Genomic DNA, 18934 nt, shown 5'->3' on the forward strand with positions numbered 1-18934 from the left:
TTTCCAGGTCGCCGCAGAGCACCGCGCCGCAGAGCACCGCGCTGAGCTCCCTGTACTACACAGCTGCTTCCCGCCAGCTCTATGTTTTGCACATGGCAGTGCAGATACGCCAATCCACATCTCCCAACCCACCCTCACTCCCTCTTCCCCACTTCCACATGACTGCTCACCGCATCTGCATCTCTATTCCTGCCCAACAAATAGATTCATCTGTACCATTTTCCTAGATTCCACATACGTGCGTTAATATACAATGTTTGTTTCTCTTTTTATCTTTTCAATTTCTAGAGTTCCCTTTTCCTCAGATCAGAGGGTTAATATCTGGAGGCCTGGGATTAAATTGTCAGTGTACAGAAAGGTGGCCCCTGTTTGGTATACTTCAGTTAAGGCTGTCAATCAGAAGCATAAATTTTAACTACATGATTCCATATGGCCTAGAATCAGTCCCTAGGCTAGAAGGTCCTCATATAGAGGTTCAAGGTTAAAGTATTTCTATGTCTGTGCAAACAGAGGACCTTGAAAGTGTGGCTGTGGCCATGGTGGGTGACTGGTCAAAGAACTGGGGACCCTGGATTCAAAGACAGATAATACCTTGACATTACCAAATGAAGCCTTCTCGTATATCTGGCTTTGAGCCTAGTCATCAATCCACTGTCCAATTCATCATTCACTGGGCCATATAGACAGTGGTTTAGGGCCTTGGAGAGAGTCAACAGAGCAAATGTCAAGAGAGCATTCCATTTGAGAAGTAGACAAGCATCTCCTATACAACAAGTGATTCAAGTTCTCTCTTGGGACCCCTAACCTGGTGAGCTACTGAATCAATAACATACCATTTATGAAAATGATCAAAATCATCATGGATAAGCATGGTGATGAAGATTCCAAAATTTAGTCTAGCATTTCTCACTTGCCTGGAGTCAGAATGAATTTAGTGTAATTAGAAAAGGATGGATAAAAATAACAGCAGCGATAGTCACAGGGAAATGACGAATGTGTAGGGAGAGGGAAGTTACTTTTTCTTCTTGACGAATTCACAGACAAAGTACATGGTAAGATGGCACTCGGTGTCATTCCATCTCCCTGAGCTCAGCATCTCCACACAGTCCTCGTGGCCATAGGGGTCGCTGGGCTCACCCTCCTTCCAGTTGCTGTAGTTCTGCAGGGGAGTGTTATCTGTGAACACATACTGACCCTCCCTCTCAAGGTCGTTCACCCCGATGAACACCCGGAAGAAGCCACTCTTGGAGACGTAGTCAGCCAGCAGCGTGTTGGCAGCTTCGTCCTTGGGCATGGCCAGCATTCCCCCCCGGGCGCGGCAGTGGGTCAGGGATTCCCTGTAGCTCTTCTCCTCCTGCACGAGGTAGTAGAATTTCTCTTCGGTTTCCCTAATCCCTGCTATGACTTCGCAGTGAGGAAAAGAAGAACGTGATTATCTGTCTCAAACAGAGAGAAGCCAAGTATATAATATTGCTAGATTTAAATTAATTTATTCAAGATTTAACTATTCTTTTGCCTATCGTGAGTTAGGCACTGCTTCAGTGTTTTGTCCGCCTTTGTAGCTGTCTGATGGAGAACCAACTCCTGTCATTGGCCCTCCCCTGTCTTTCCTCCTTTACTTCCCACACAACGTGAAGCAGAGAGCTGTTTGGACACCGATGTGTTATACGAACTGTCACCCAGCTCATCTCAGACACTTTTCCCCCCCTCTAGTGTATGCTTTTGCCACCCTTACAGTTCCATGAGCACTCCCTTCTCTTTTCCCCTTCCATGCCTTTCATGCCTAGAAAGTCTTCTTAGTGCTTTATCTGGCAAATTCCTATCCATCCTTCAGATTTCAGTCAAAATGCTTTCTCCTATAAGAGCCTTTCCAATGCCCCTGGACAGAGACAGGTGCTGTTGCACTTTCTCCCCTGCTTCCATGGACCCCTTCACTTCATAGCACTTGGCACATTTTAGCCTAATTGTGTATCTCTTAAGCTTGTGAACATCTTAAGGCCCAAGACCATGTCCTTGTCACTCTGTAGTCTCAGTGCCTGCAACAGTGCAGGATAGTGGTAAAGGCTTATTGGACTGATACAGAAATAATACAGAATTTCATCCACTTCTGGCCAGATTCCCAGACTGTGAATATGTGCATCAATTCAGATGGTCTATACTTCACTCCTGGACTGCAAGGAGATCAAATCAGTCAATCCTAAAGGAAATCAGTCCTGAATATTCATTGGAAGGACTGATGCTGAAGCTGAAGCTCTAATACTTTGACCACCTGATGTGAAGATCTGACTCATTGGAAAAGACCCTGATGATGGGAAAGATTGAAGACAAGAGGAGAAGCAGGCCATAGAGAATGAGATGGTTGGATGATATCAATGAACCCATGGACGTGAATTTGCACAAGCTCCAGGGGATAGTGAAGGACAGGGAAGACTGGTGTGCTGCAGTCCATGGGGTCGCAAGGAATTGGACAGGACTTAGCAAACTGAACAACACATATTTCACTTCAGGTATATAAAGCAGACTGAGCTTCTGAGTAAGATTCAAGACAGAACTGGGGAGTCAGTATCATCCCAAGATCATAATACACTATATATGTTTTGGGGTTTGCAGTTCAAACACACACACATATATATGTATATATATACTTCAGGGCCTATAAGTTAAAATTTACAAATAAAACTATGAGTACTCAAATGTTAAGAACTATAGCGCTATGTTAAACCTCTGGAGTTTGGTTTATTCACTGGGGTCGAAGTCAGGTCAGAGGCAGCATTTGTACAGGTTGTAACCAGAGTTATAACTGAGGGTTAATTAATATCAAGCCTTTGCTATGCCTCTAGTATTACAAGATGAGGATGGACACAAGATAGCATTTGTGTGCCTCTACTCATGTAAATAAATATGACTGGATTATAATATTTCTGTACCATTGTACGGAAAACCTCGGATGAACTTTTTGGCCAACCCAATAAATAAAAGTACAACAAAGTGCAAGTAGTTGTAACAGCAACTAGAACAGCTCCCTGATTCATACTGTCTCAGGAGAGAGCACATAAGCCCCACTTTAAGGGTTTTACTGCTAACCATCCCAGGGAAATACGAGAGAAAACAAAAATGGCTAACATGGACTATTGCACAGTTTAGAGAAATGCATAAGGAATCAGTGAAACTTGTATTCAAATCCTTCCTCCACTGCTCATTAGCATGTATCTGTGGGCAAGGTAATCTCTCTAAACTTCACTCTAATCATGAAAATTAGTATTATTGCAAGTAATCAACAAAGCAACTACTGTTTTCATTACTATTTTTGTCTTCTAAGGTGCTGGTTTTTGGGCTCTTGTTATCTCTTTTTTCTTAAGGCCTAGCTACTCAAACTCTTCCTTTTGTCCCTTCCCCTCTCTCACTAAGATCCCCTTTCATACCGATAGGAATGCACATATGTATGTCCACAGGACCTGAAGTATACTAGAGTAAGTGGATAATCAGGATTCTAAGAGATCTATAAACTGGTGGCACTATCTCAACAATCCTTTGCCCAAACTAAGTTAGTTTCTGCTAGGGATATTGGAATTGCAGTGGTTTGTTTGTTTTTGTTTCTTTAAAAAAGAGATTATTTTATTTTAAATTTTGTATTTATTTATTTGTTTAGGTCATGTGACATTCAAGATCTTGGTTCCTCAGCCAGAGAAACAAACCATGGCCCCTGCAATGGAAGGGAAGAGCCCTAACCACTAGACGGCCAGGAAAATCCCAGAATTGCCATGTTGAAAGAGATAGATCCTTGGATAAATAGCACAAAGCAAACGAGAATAGACTCACCATTCTTAACAAACTTCATTGAAGTCTTAAGGCGGGCCACACTGATGTCTAGTTGTCCAACAACTTTTCGGTATCTTCCACAATCACAAACAGTACCTTTTAAATGACAAAGCTGTCAATTCACGTTGATGCCCATGAAGAATGGATAAGAAAGGCAACTGCTCTCTTCCTAATATTTACTGTCTTCTTCTAGTCTAGCTATGTCTTTCTGTGAATGGCGATGCTTTTCGTCTTTTATTAAAGACAAGGTTTCCAATATACAGGAATTCTGAATATATCTTTTACAATAATTTGAAGGAGTTAACAGAGAGTTCTAAACCAGTTTTTTTAAAAGAACACTAAATATGACAAACCCCTGCTCACATATTGGGAACCATTTGGCATTTTTGTTGAACACAGAATGTACCTCTACAGTCTCAGAATAAAATCTTTACAGCATTTTAAAAACATATTTCTAGTTTTCTCTTGTGTTACTGTATTGTTAGCTGGGAGAAACCATTCATGACGAAATTAATGTTAATTCTGATTATCCATTTGGAGTATGGCTTAATGTTTCAAGGACTAAGTTTAAATCTTGTGACTAGATTCACCTTATAACTTTAAGAGCAAGTTGTCCCATTTGTGGGTTAACTATGATTTTAATTTCTGCCACTAATTCCCCTTCACTCATTTACCTTTTCAATCATCTACTGATAAAGTGGCAGAGAAAAAACTGTAAGGAAAATGATGTAAAGTTCAAATGCTTCTTTTTTCCTATTTAAAGGATGCTTCATGTCAACATTTCCATTTGCTTTTTTCTCCGATGGTTGAAAAGCAAAATGAATTTTACTAGCCAAAGGGGGAAAAAAATCTGTGGCTTTATTTATCCATATTCATAGTCAAATATAAGGAATTTAAGACAGTTCTTAGAATTAGGCTTCTCTACATCTTTATGGATAAGGGCTTCCCAGGGGGCTCAGTGGTAGAGAATCCACTTGCCAATGAAGGAGATGCAAGAGATGCAGGTTTGATCCCTTGGGTTGGGAAGATCCCCTGGAGGAGGAAATGGCAACCCACTCCAGTATTCTTGCTGGAAAAATCCCATGGACAGAGAAGCTTGGCAGGCTACAGTCCATGGGGTCACGAAGAGTCTGATACGACTGAGCAACTAAGCACTCACACCTTTATGGATAGAAATAATTGAAGCTCACCAGGAATGAGCTACTTTCTTTCCCTGCATCGAGCACTGGAAAGAGTCCTCTTCTCAGTATCAGGGAGAGGCTTCCTGGCCACTGACACATGTTCTGTAACTGCCAGGACTCTCTCCATCAGGCCAGTTTGCAGGTGACGAAAATGCTTGGCCAGCATTTGGTTGAGACTCTGGTGAAAGGCTGAACCTATTGCTGGTCCTATTGCTGAGGCCCATGTGGATTTTCCTCTTGGTCTAGGGGCATGAGGGCTGCTTCCTGATGCACGAGATTTGCTACCTCAAGCAAGCGTGGCAGAGGTGGAATGAACCACCTTCCTTCCACCCGTTCCTTAGGGCCTGAAAAGTCATCACTAGAGAGAGAGCAGAATTTCATTCCTTCCTTCCTTTCCTCTGGGCCAAGGAAAAGGAGGTTAATCACACTGAACAGACTATTGTTCTTCTATTAAATATATTTATTTTTGAGACAAATAGTTTTGTAATGATGTTAAAAATTAAAAAGAAAAGCAACCTGAATATCTATCAACAGAGGAATGGATAAAGAAGATGTGGCTGATTCATTTTGCTGTACAATAGAAACTAATACAACATTGTAAAGCAACCACACTACAATAAAAATTAATTTAAAAAAGAAAAAAATGAGCACATTATACCTGCTTTGCCTTTTCCCCCAGGTATTCCAGGCAAACCCTTTTCCCCTTTGTCACCTGAAGAAAAACAATAGCCATGAAAAGAACAACTAAATAAAATAGTACTATTAATGAGTAGAATTAAATGCATAAAACATAATGAAATGTAATTATATCAGGCAGACAATATATTACATACCTAAAATAAGAAGAAAGAGGTTTTAAACTTCATTTGTAATATCTCCAAATAATACTTACTAATATTATAAAAATAATTTGGTTTTGAGTTGGCTGCACAGGTATAACTAATCAAACAAGTCATAATTTAATTAGATGGAATACAGAATTCCAGCTGAATGTATAAACATTTAATTTTGTGTCATTTATCCCATGAACATGTTTTTATAATGTGGCCTTCTAGGCACAACTAATACAATACTCTGCATATTTTTAATTTTTAAAGTTCTGTTGCTTTACATATCTGAATCAATTGATTAGCATAATGCAGTGTCTGGGTATTTATTATATTATGCCCCTAAATTCTTCCATGTGGCTTTGCCCTTGGATTTTCAAAAACATGTATTGTGCCTTTTCAATTTAATTCAACAAATACATACTATTTACTTACTCTATGAAAGACAAAACATTTTCTTGGTACTTTGAAAAGATATAAAGAGAGACAAGATTAAACTTTTGACTTGAAAGAGTTTATGCTTTTTGGAAGAGATGTGATGTATGCAAATACTGATAATATAAAGTTGTGTCAAAAATATTATTCTGAAATATCAACCTTGATAATTTTCCTTTCTGCTCTTTTCTGTATGTGACCTTTTTCTTAGTCAGAGACATCAACAAAATAAATTTGAGAATCAGAATTGTTAAAGCAGAGAGGAAAAAAAGTTGACTTTTTTCAACTTCAAAATAGGCTCTTGAAGTCCACATCAGACACAATAATTGAAAGCAAAAGCTTTTGATTTATAAGAGGAAATGTTTGGCTGAACTTTAGGGGAATCAAAAGAGAAGATTTTGATAGAAGTAAAATAGAGCTTATCCTTCAGTGGAGATCTGGAAAAAGAATAAGAAAAAATTCAGGGGGATAAATACAGGGTGATAGTCTACAGGCTAAAGAAGAGTATGAGGTTTACTCTTGTAGGACAATGATATGGCTAGGAATTGGGTAAACAACGGAGGGAACAATGTAAAGGGGAATGGAGTCAGCACTGAGGTTCTGCCTAATTCCTTCCTTTCCCAACAAAAAGGGAAAACCCAAAGGATTCCCCATATTGCCTGTCCATTAGCTATTCTGTCTTTGCTGATCACTTTTCATTAAGAGTCCTCTGTGTGTTGATCATTGATCATCCAGAAATTCATGCTGACCAGGGCACCAAGGATTTGCTGAGCATTTCCTAATTGGCCCACATGGATGCTTTTCTTTACAGCGATGCCAAACCTTCAGGAGCTCCCCAGATAAAAGGATAAAAGTTTGAGTATGCAGTGGAATGTCTCTGAACCTTGGGCTTAGATGAAATGAGACCATGGTGAAATCTATGACCATGGAATGTGATAAATATTGTAAGAGATACCATGAACAGGGATAACATACTCTGTCCAATGTTAGAGGGAGCTGGTGGAGATAGTGCTCCAGCTGGAAGAATGGAGGAAGGCTCTCCTGAGGAGATGGTGCTGGAGTTTCAGCAGGTGGAGGTGGGAGCCAGGTGGTAGACTCCGTACAGCAGAGGTGTAGTTGGGAAAGAAACATAAAAGTATGCCAAGCATCCTGATGAGGAAGATTGATCTGGACACATCAGATCTGTGTCCTGAAAACTCCTCATTTCCCTTATGTGTAAACTGGAAAAGATAAGACTAGATTTGAGACAATGTTAATGGAAGAAAGGGAATATATGTTTGCTGAGTGCCAATCATTTGTCAAGTATTGTTTGGATACTTTAGAGGTATTGTTATATGAAATCCAATCAGCTAGGTGCTATCATTATCTTTATTCTAACAATTGAAGAACTTGAGAGTCAGGAAGGCAAAATAAATGACTCAGGACATCCAACAATTCAAAAGCAGTGCTGCTATTAAAACCCAACCACTTCTGACTCCCCAGTTTGTGGTACTTTTCAAATAATTTAACCAGCAATATAATGAAGGGAAGCAAAGTCTTCAAAAAGAGCTGTAAAATGTTGAAAGTAATGTAAGTCTTATCATCACCAAAAACAATATGGACTTGAAAGATCATATGAATCTGGCTTCATATTTTAATTTAAAAATAGTTTATTTTCTTTATATGTGAATCTCTTTCAATTCAACATGAGTTGAAAACCGATTCTAGTTCTGCTATGATCCTAGTTCTGGTCTAAGTCCAATAATAAACATTTTAAAAGTATACATAAAGTATTTGCTTTAGAAAATTATAGGCTTTTGGAGAACTTTGCTGGTAGTCCAGTGGTTGGGACTCCATGCTTTCACTGCTGAGGGTGCTGGTTCAATCCCTAGTTGAAGAAGTAGGATCCCACAAGCTGTGCAGCATGACCAAAATGTTAGGTTTTTAAGGAAAACAAAGCGCACATAAGAGGCCAAGGAGATGAGACATGAGCACTATTACTCCCTAACAGAGAGAAATGAAAGAAATGCTTGGTAGGTATTCAGAGAAGGCAAAGATGACTGTGGATCAGAGTAGGAAAGGAAGGCTTCTTTGAAGCAGCAGCCTTTAACTGGATATTAACAATGTGGAGAATAGATTCTTGAATTGATACATGGATTTTTTTTCTGAGAAGATGTAAGCACGGTGACTGCTATCCAGTATTTTGACATGAATACCTTTCCTTTTTTTTTTTTTAAAGATGGGAAAGTCAAAACAGTATGGTGAAGTGAAAAACCACAGAAGTCTGAACAACCAGGGTTTGAATGCTGACTCTGCGTCTTACTAGCTAAACATGGACCAGTTACTTAATTCCTTTAAATTTCCATTTCTTCATTTTTAAAGTCAAATGATGGTGCCTAAAGTCATAAGAAGGATAAATTAGACAATGTCATGGGATTAGGTCTGTGCTTGACTTTAGAGGGTATTTAACCAATGTTTGCTTCCACGCACTAAATCAGAGCTTCAGGAAAGGAAAGCATGCCAAGTAGTTAGCCAGTTCATGGAGGATGTGAGCTCATTGTGTCTATTTCCCCAAAATGAAATCTGGTTTAAAGCCTCATATAAAAGTTAATTTTTGACCCATAAGTGAGAATACCTCTGTATTAACTGTCTTAAGGTTGAAGAATCAGAGGCTGCATTTAAACAAACAAAACACCAAAATACTTTCACTGTAAAAGGATTATTGACCTTAAATAAAAGCATCTATTTTGCTATGAGATTGAATTTACCTATACTAAATCATCCTTTCCTATTCCTGAAATGAAATATTGACATCTAGAAAGCTATCTTCTCCATTCAAGTGATAACATTAAGGTCAGCCCAGAAAGTTGAGATTAATCTGAGTCAGTGAAAAATTTAGAAGGACCAGTGACAAAATAAGGACAATAAATTTCAAAGTACAGATTAAAGATGAAATTAATCCAGGTGAGCCAGAACATGGAACCTCCATTTTCAAAAATATTCCAGGACATGCTCATAAATTTTCAAGGCATATCTCTGGAGGAGAAAAAAACTTAGCCAGTGTTGAAAACTGATGTTAAGGGAAAGTAGTAGCTAACAGAAATAAAGAGTAGAAAAGAGAGTCACATCATAGGAAATGACATATATCATTTATTTTTTCATTCTTAAAGCAATAAACATTTAGAAAGTTTCCCCATTATAGTAGACATTAGAATAAAATGATTAAAAAGCAGGATTTCCCAAATAAAACTTGTATGTATTTAAACAAATAGATCTGATATAGCTTCCATTCATTTCCTCCAGAAATTCATACCCTGTTGAATGACACAGACAAGTTAATAAGGCATAGTGGTAATAAAGTGATAGGTGTACTCTAGGTGCATAAGCATAAGATTTTGAATAAGGAATCAGCCTGAAGAAGATAAGGCTGGTTAACCCTATCCATTCCAGACTTCTGCTTCTCCAATGTTTGGAACTTCATCCATTTTGAGGCTCAGATAACATAGTACAGTTTTCGACCTTCCCCTGTCTCTGTTGTTTACCACCCTCTCTTCAAGAGCAATCTAGTCTTATTCTATGCAAGGATTAAGACTTGGCTCAAACTCATGAACTTCAACTCTCCTGGTTGGAGTCTCATCTAGATTTGACATATCTAAATCTAGGAAAGTTCAACATCTAGAATAATTCACTGAAAAATGATGGTCTTGAATTCTGGATGTGTTCATTGCAATAACTTAGTCTCCCCCTCCTCTTCTGCTCATCTCCAGGGAAATACTTGAGATCTTAACCTTACATAATGTGATTGCATCTCAGAAATCTTAAAGTCCAACATCCCATACTCTAGTTACACCTTTCCATCCCTTTACCATTTGTTAAGTGAAGCTGATATAACCAGAGGCAGATTCATGATGATTTTATCCAAAGCTTATACAATTTGAGGAGACTTTTTTAAAAAAAAATACCAAATTCCAAATTGAAAAGTACTTATAAAAATGAACACATTATAAGAAAAGAAATTAGTCTAGGTTCGATATAGGATACAGGATGCTTGGGGCTGGTGCCCTGGGATGACCCAAAGAGATGATATGGGGAGGGAGGTGGGGGGGGGGGCGGGGTTCAGGGTTGGGAACTCATGTACACCTGTGGTGGATTCATGTCAATGTATGGCAAAACCAATACAGTATTGTAAAGTAAAAGAAAAAAAAGAAAAGTAGTCAAGTGCAACATCACAAAATTCACTTAAAAATGTAACATTTTAATTAATAAATGGGTTGTGTGCACCTATAATTGTTCTTTTCATATACAATGTGCTGTGTACGTTTGGCTGCATTCATGTTCATCCACTTGACCGAGCAATATTTATTGATAGATGTCTCATTTCCCATTTAAAAATATCACCTTTGCATAACTCAAGTTTGGGGTCTGTTTCTGCACTGTTTATTTCTTTCCACTGGTCTATTTGTCTCTGCACTAAATTGACATTATCTTAACCTTTTAGCTTTATAATAAATGCTTAAATTTATTAAACATTAATTTCTAACATTTATTTGATTTAAACCTTTCACTTTTGTTTTTATTTTTCAAGATAGTCTTTGGGTATCCATGGTCCTTTTCATTTCCATATAAATTTTGAATTGGCTTATCGGATACCAAGAGAACTACTTCTGGGATGTTAATTGAGAGAAGACTGAAACTACAGATCAAATTTGGGACATCTTAACAATATTGAGTCTCCCAATCTATGAATGTAGCTTTACTTTCATCTCCTTAGATAATCTTTAATTTCTCTTATTATAATCATGTAGTGTTTGTTGTAGAGAGCGTATACATCTTTTGTTAGATTTATTTCTAGATATTTGCTATAATAAAGGGAATCTTTTTAATTCCAGTTTTTAGAATTGTTTCTAGTACTTAGAAACAAAAATTGATTTTTGTAAGTTAAATCCCTGCCTGCATGTTTAGTCATGCCCGACTCCCACCAGGCTCCTCTGTCCCTGGGATTCTTGAAGCAAGGATACTGGAGTGGGTTGTCATGCCCTCATCCAGGGGATCTTTTTCACTAGGGATTGAACTTGCATCTCCTTCAACTCCTGCATTGGCAGGCAGATTCTTACCATTGCGCTATCTTTAAAAAACAATACAAATAACTTATCTGTAGATTCTTTTGAATTTCCTGGGTATGTTACATGATTAGGAAATAATCACCCTCTTATTTCTCCATTTCCAACTATTGTGATTCTTATCTCTTATTCTGGCATTTTTGCTCTGGCTAAAACCTCTTCTATAATGTTGACTAGACTTGATGAGGGCTATACTTATCTCATTTTCATAATCAGGAGAGCAGTGTTCAATATTTCACTACCAAGTATGATTTTTAAATAAGTTTTCATTGATGCTCTTCCTTTTCATATTAAATGTTCCCCTTGATTTTCAGTTTGCTAAGATTTCGTTTTTTTTTTTTAAACATGAATGGGCATGTGTTTGACTATTTTATTCAGAATTTCCTAAGTTCTAATTGGAGGTTTTTATTTTTGAAATGAAAAATAAAAGTGGCCCATTTCCTGGGCCACTCACCTCTGGCAGACTTTGAACACCAGTTAAGTCTGAGCAACTTTCTGTTCAAGTCTCTTAGTCCTTTAATGCTGCCTCACATGTCAATCTGTAAATGAGGAAAAATGGATTAGTGTGGTCCCCTTCTTCTCCAGATCACAGCCTCTACAGTCTATTCAGTTTGGTTGCCCTCTCATGCCTTCAAATATGTTTGTTTGTTTTTGACTCACCTAGTCATTCTTAGCAGAAAGATTCTTGCAGGTGAATCTCTCATAGCCTGTAGCAGAAATCTGATTTTTGTCTTTGTCATAAATAATGTAAGTCATTTTTCTCACCTTCACAACTTGTTGTTGATGGTGTATGTAAATCAAGAATATTGTCAGACTTTGAAAATACCTCTGTAAACTCTTGTTCGTATATGAGCTGTTAGATTTGAAAGTTTTTTCCATCGATGAACTCTGCCTGGTACATGTTATACCCTGTTTCTTTTGCACAACCTACACATTTCTTGGGCTGGATGCCCTGGACATATTCCTATGATGATCTGACCTCTGCCCCTGTACTTTTCCATCATGACTTTGGATACATCTGCATAGTATGTGGTAGAAGTATTCCTGGAAGCTATTCCTACATCAGAATTATTAGCAGGAACTTAACTGTATGTGGAAGTGACTACAAACTATAGAGATAAATTCCATTAAGTCCAAATGAAATATTTCCCCTATTCAAGTTCTTCTTAACTAGCTCCCAAAATACTTGTATCTACTCCAAAAACTAATACAAGGAGAAATATGATGGAGAAAAGCTGGATCAGAAGACAGGACTCTTTTTTGGTTTTTAGGCTGTAATTGTCTTTATTTTGTCCATGAGGGAACTGAAGCACAGATAGATTAAGAAATGTACACAAGGTCAAATATATACAAGAAAGACCCTGAGTCAGGATTGAAACCCAATCATTCTGATTTCAAACCTCAAGAGCTTAAATACTCTGCTGTATGGCAGACCGAATAATCCAGATAGAAGATGTTCATACCTTAATGGATGATCAAGCTCAGGCTGGGAGCACAAAAGAAAGGAGGGGTTCAGGAAAAGCTTTATCAAGAAGTCTATTTTTCCATGGTTTCAAAGAATGAGTGGTATTTTGACTGACAGTGATGCACAAAGAGGTGTGTGGAGGTAGAAAATTGTCTGAGTAAAGGCAGAGGGCAGGAGAAGACACCTTGACATCTTTGGGAAAAGAGCAAAAGGAGACAGTACTCTTAATCCATGCATTCCAGTGGGGACAGTATCACCTCAAAGATCAAAAGTCAGTGCAGCAGGGCTGAAAAAATCTCACTCTTTTTAAATATATAAAGTAGAAATATACACAAACTACATATCATGTGGTCCATTGGTGGGAAGCTTTTGGAGATTTGCAACAATTTGAAAAAACTCACAGATAAACTGTGTAGACTAGAAATACCAAAAAAATTAAGGAAAAGGTATGTCATGAATAAATAAAATATATGCATTAAATAGATAGTAGTCTATTTTATCATTTTTATCATAAAATATATAAAAATTGATTATAGAAAGCTAATATTTATCAAAACTTCCATACACAATCACAGACCATACATGGTGCCATTCCCAGCTGTGAGAAATGCAAACAAACACAATGACTCAGTATTAAATCATAACTGCATAAATTTAACTGGAGTAAATACTGTACTAAGGTATAGTTTCGTAGCCATCTCCTACGACTATTGTATGAGTTCAAGCATTGCAAGTGTATGCTTAAAATACTCCTCTGATGCAACTCATCTCCACTGGAGCAGTTGGTAGGTTCAAGCAAATGGTGTATCCAAGTAAAAAGTGATCACTCTGCATCTTCAAACCAATAGTACAACGTCTGTATGAATCGCTAAATATCAGAACCAGTAAGAACCCGCTACCATTGCAGGGCTTTAGGAAAAGAAGATAAAGAGTGCTGAGATACTAAAGAGAAGACCACCTCTGTTTTACATAATAGTGAAGCAGGAATATGCAGGATCAAAATATGAGTGAAAATGAAAGGATGTAGATATATACACTTCAGATTCCTACTCTGTTAACAGATCTCAGACACAGAATTATTATTATTCCACTCCAATTAAAATACAATATTATACTGTTCTTGGCTATCTTGATTTTTATGAATAATTGTTTTCTACACCGAGTGTGCTTCATGGTCATGACACCCATTTTAATCGTATAAAGGATTATAACCAGTAGGTCCCAGGAGGCAGTTCTATGTACAGTTTAACTGAACGTTATGTTTGACTCTGTCCTTGAATTTCAATAGAGTTTTGCTCAAGGCTTTTTTGTAAAGACACATTGCTTACATACGGAAGAAACAGCCAAGCTCGGAAGAGAGAACTTGTATTTTAAAAGAAAGGAAAAGGGTCATTTTTGTGATACAGAACATTTCAAAATAGATCAAAGGTAGGTTCCATCTGCTTTAAATTGCTACTGGAGAATGGTAAGATACAGCTTACCCTTCTTTCCAATGGGCCCAGTCTTGCCAATATTGCCTTGATCTCCTACATCACCCAGTTCTCCCTTAACTCCTGAAAAGCAAAATGTGTCATCTTTATATCTTAAGGTTTTATCTTACTTTTAATGATATGCCTAATATATGATATTTACTGGAAGGAAATACTTAAAAGTGCATTCTTCTATCTGTGATATATAATATATATTCTTTGCTATATCACCTATTTTAATAGCATTATAATGTATGCACTAAAATTAAAGTGTGAGTGAGTATGACAGTCCTGGGTTTGATGATATTAAAATGCTTACAGATGCAATATTTCTAAAGAACTCGAGCAGAGGATGTTTAATCTAAAGGTCAGATAAGAGGCTGAGTGAAAGAATTCTTGTATTTTATTCAAATTCTATTCCTCCTGAGATCCATTTTAGCTTCACTTTCGGGTTCTATTTCCTCACTACCTTAAAACAAAATTTGACATTTTTAAAAAAGGGAGCAAATGCACAATCATAAAACCTAGTAATCAAAGGGACATCAAAGATTATTCCACCATATTTTTATTTAAAATATATACATATATAATCAAGAATTCCTGAGTTCCTACAAAATTGTTATTAATTTGGGTTTTCAATCTGTGATCATCTAAAAAATGTTTACCAGTTGTAAAGGTGTCTATATGTGAGAATAATTCTGCAGTTGATTGTACATATTTCTTCCCAATCCAGGGATCCAACTCATGCCTCTTACATTTCCTGCATTGGCACCGGCATTCCCTACATTACCACCGGCAGCACCAGGGAAGCCTATTTTCAGACTAAGAAGAGTTTAAGTCAGCATTTCTCAAATTGAAGCCGCAAAAGCCTATGAGTCTGCTTCTCTTTAAATTACTGAAGATATGAAAATCAGTGGTCCAGGGCCACCACCTTGCAGCAGTTAGGAGGAACGGTTCTAGCGTTCAGGACACACACACTTAGACATCATAATGCAGAAGCTGTATTTTGTCAAGGTTAAGTCTTGTCTTGTGATGAAAACATGCACAAAAATCCTTTGTATTACTCTCATTTTCTTTGCTTGTACCTCTCCCATAAATCCCCCACCACTTACTGGGAAATCTCGGGGAAAACTGAGTAAATCAATAGACCAGACAGTTCTTTCTGTTCTTTCTTATCTTCCTCCTCACACTCTAAACCAGAGTTGCTTGGTGTGGCTTCTGAGAAGAGACACAGCGATGAACAAAGCTGTGTTTCTAGCACTAATGGTTTCTCAGATGTTCCCAGAGACTGCTATGCTCCAGAATTCCCAGGGTGTTCCTCTTTCATCGGCCCTAACGGTGCAGCCTGAGCACTGTGTCCAAGTCTTGCTGACAAGCAATCTCATGGGAACTCTCTGGTGTGTGGAGTCGCTCAGTCGTGTCCAACTCTTTGCGACCCCATGGACTGTAGCCTACCAGGCTCCTCCTTCCATGGGATTCTCCAGGCAAGAGCACTGGAGTGGGTTGCCATTTCCTTCTCCAGGAGATCTACCCAACCCAGGGATCGAACCCAGGTCTCCCACATTCCAGGCAGACGCTTTAACCTCTGAGCCACCAGGGAACTCTCTGGTGGTGACTAAATTCACATGTGAAATATACTTCATAACTCTTTGGAGCAGAGGGTGTTATGGAAGCTGTTAAACTTCCAGGCCGAATCCTGTATAGAGAAAAGTGTCAAAGTCACATCGTGTCACCTACCTTTGGGCCCCATGCGTCCCACTTTGCCAAGCTTTCCCTCCTCTCCTGGATCTCCTTTTTCACCATCATCTCCTTTTGAAATGAAAAATGAATGAGTGGAGCAGCTCAAATAGTAACATAAGCACAGATTCCCCAGGAGAAACTGAACATGGTTAGAATTCATCTCTCAGCTCAGTGCTTGCCTTACAGTTTCAAGGCGATTATGCCCAATAGGCACACGTGAACTAGACACTCAGAGAAAGAGAAGAGATTCCCATTAACTTTTTTCTTTCACTTTTCCCTTGTTGTTGGAGGAGGTAATCAAGAGGAGGTGACTGTTGGTTGACCAGCAAGCTAGACCCTAGCTCCTCACCCTCTCCCTTGCCCGTGGAATGTACGTTCCAGCCTGTTTGCATAGCTGAAGCCATTTCAAGGAAGCAGCCTTGAGACAATAACATGTTGAAACCACCTAGGCTGAAAATATGACTGAGCCCAGTTAAGGCATCTATGTAAATAAACCTTTAAGATTCTGGTGGGTGAGTGCAGAGATCTACTTGTCTTAAGGCTGCTCAAGACTAATCTTGAGGCTTTCTTTGTTTATGACACATTCCACCTACCAATTTGGAGTGGCCTGCCTTTCTTTTTCACTCCTTGCCCTCCGTGTATGGGGACATGTTCAGATTTCACTGAGGAAACTCCCCAAATTGCAAACCAACACACATCCAACTTGGTATTTAAAGAAATATCCTTGTTGATAAAACCCTAAGAAGTTTGCTTGGCCTGACAAATCTTTATTCTTGCTGGAGAATCTGGCAAATTCTGGAAGCACGTGAATGTATATACATCCATATACATGCATATCAATGTATTATATGTATAAATATATATATTCAGTTCAGTTCAGTCACTTAGTCAAGTCCAACGCTTTGCGACCCCATGAATTGCAGCATGCCAGGCCTCCCTGTCCATCACCAACTCCCAGAGTTCACTCAAACTCATGTCCATTGAGTTAGTGATACCATCCAGCCATCTCATCCTCGGTCGTCCCCTTCTCCTCCTGCCCCCAATCCCTCCCAGCATCAGGGTCTTTTCTAATGAGTCAACTCTTTGTATGAGGTGGCCAAAGTATTGGAGTTTCAGCTTTAGCATCAGTCCTTCCAAAGAACACCCAGGACTGATCTCCTTTAGGAGGGACTGGTTGGATCTCCTTGCAGTCCAAGGGACTCTCAAGAGTCTTCTCCAACACCACAGTTCAAAAGCATCAATTCTTCGGCACTCAACTTTCTTCACAGTCCAACTCTCACATCCATACATGACCACTGGAAAAACCATAGCCTTGACTAGATGGACCTTTGTTGGCAAAGTAATATCTCTGCTTTTTAATATGCTGTCTAGGTTGGTCATAACTTTCCTTCCAAGGAGTAAGCGTCTTTTAATTTCATGGCTGCAATCACCATCTGCAGTGATTTTGGAGCCCAAAAAATAAAGTCCGCCACTATTTCCACTGTTTCCCCATCTATTTCTCATGAAGTGATGGGACCAGATGCCATGATCTTCATTTTCTGAATGTATATATATTAAGTATACATTAATTGTATAATATGTGTGTATGTGTCCATGCTCAGTTGTGTCCATCTGGAAAGCCCATATATATTTATTGCTGTCTGACTTGAGAATCACAGATGCTTGAGAATCCCAAAATCATAGGCATGAAACTAGAAGGTAAAAACAGAAAACTCGCTGGGAGTGGGGAATAGCTGCAAAGCAGGTCAGTGTGAGCAGTGACTGTTCTAGTCATAGGTGGGTCTAGCTCTAGCAGTTCACCAGTCAACGAGGACTAAATGAGTGGTTTGGTGGAAGGTGTCCTAAACTGTGACCCACGAATCCTGACTTTATGTCGTGTTAGTCACTGATAGGTCAAGCAAATTTGCAAAAGTCAATGATTGAGCTTATTGGCTTTGGTGTGAGATCAATCTGGAGTTTCTCAGCTCTAGTATTCAGTACCTGGAGAAAGTTGAATATGTGAGGCTCAATATATGAGACTCATTTTTGTCTTTTATAAATGGAACTAATAACATCTAGTAAAGAAGGCTCCTGAAAAATTTAAGTAAGATACTATGTGTAAAAGATGGGCTTCCCTGGTAGTCAACAGTAAAGAATCTGTCTGCCAGTTCAGGAAATGCAGGTTAGATCCCTGGGTTGGGAAGATCCCCTGAAGAAGGAAATGGCCACCCACTCGGGTACTCTTGCCTAGAAAATCCCATGGACAGAGGAAGCTGGCGGGCTACAGTCCATGGGGCCAAAAAAGAGTCAGACACAATTTAGCAACTAAACAACAAAAATGCAGAAAAGACTGAAACATTGCATACACCTGAAACTAACACAACATTGTTAATCAACTATACTCCAGTATATAATGAAAAAATTTAAAAAGAACCCAGAATGTAATGATGCTTAGCAGTGCTGGTGGCTTTTGTTCTTTCCTTTATACTTCAGTTTCCCCACCCTTCAAGTGGAGAAATCACCATCCTCCCCAAGTGGAGATAATCACCGTCCTCCCCAACTCTCCCAGTGTATTAGGATCAACAAGGAAGGCATGTGAATGTGCTTTGAAAATAAAAAGCACAACCCACAATATTATTAAGACCAGCTACCTGCCTTATCACCATAGCAATCTCAGGACAGGAAGGAGTCCTGGTTATCTCCAGTGGAAAGTGGTAGATAAGAGACTTCAAAAAACGAAAATGAAATTCCTGGGATTAGATTAGATTAGTGTGGGAGAGAGAATGTTGAGATATTCATTTATCCAGAAAAAGCACAATCAGCCATTCTCTAATTTTTTTTCCGAGAACAGAATGTTTAAATGAAAGCATAGCAATGTATGGAACAGGTTAGATTTCTAGATCATGGGACTGGTCAGGCA

At 38.7% G+C, this 18934-nt stretch overlaps 1 protein-coding gene across 1 annotated transcript in view; it reads right to left on the reverse strand.

Moving 5' to 3' along the window:
* Nucleotides 1–1012: 1012 nt before the first annotated feature.
* COLEC10 (collectin subfamily member 10) overlaps nucleotides 1013–18934 on the reverse strand; it is a 42804-nt gene continuing 24882 nt past the window's right edge. Inside the window, exons 2-6 of the mRNA XM_052652009.1 lie at nucleotides 16033–16104; nucleotides 14308–14379; nucleotides 5659–5712; nucleotides 3820–3915; nucleotides 1013–1404 (exon numbers count right to left, since the gene is read on the reverse strand). Of these exons, the coding sequence (XP_052507969.1) occupies nucleotides 1013–1404; nucleotides 3820–3915; nucleotides 5659–5712; nucleotides 14308–14379; nucleotides 16033–16104 (686 nt within the window). The remainder of the gene's footprint in view (nucleotides 1405–3819; nucleotides 3916–5658; nucleotides 5713–14307; nucleotides 14380–16032; nucleotides 16105–18934) is intronic.

Source organism: Budorcas taxicolor, chromosome 14 (genome assembly GCF_023091745.1).
Source record: "Budorcas taxicolor isolate Tak-1 chromosome 14, Takin1.1, whole genome shotgun sequence".
In the NCBI taxonomy this organism is placed as follows: domain Eukaryota; kingdom Metazoa; phylum Chordata; class Mammalia; order Artiodactyla; family Bovidae; genus Budorcas; species Budorcas taxicolor.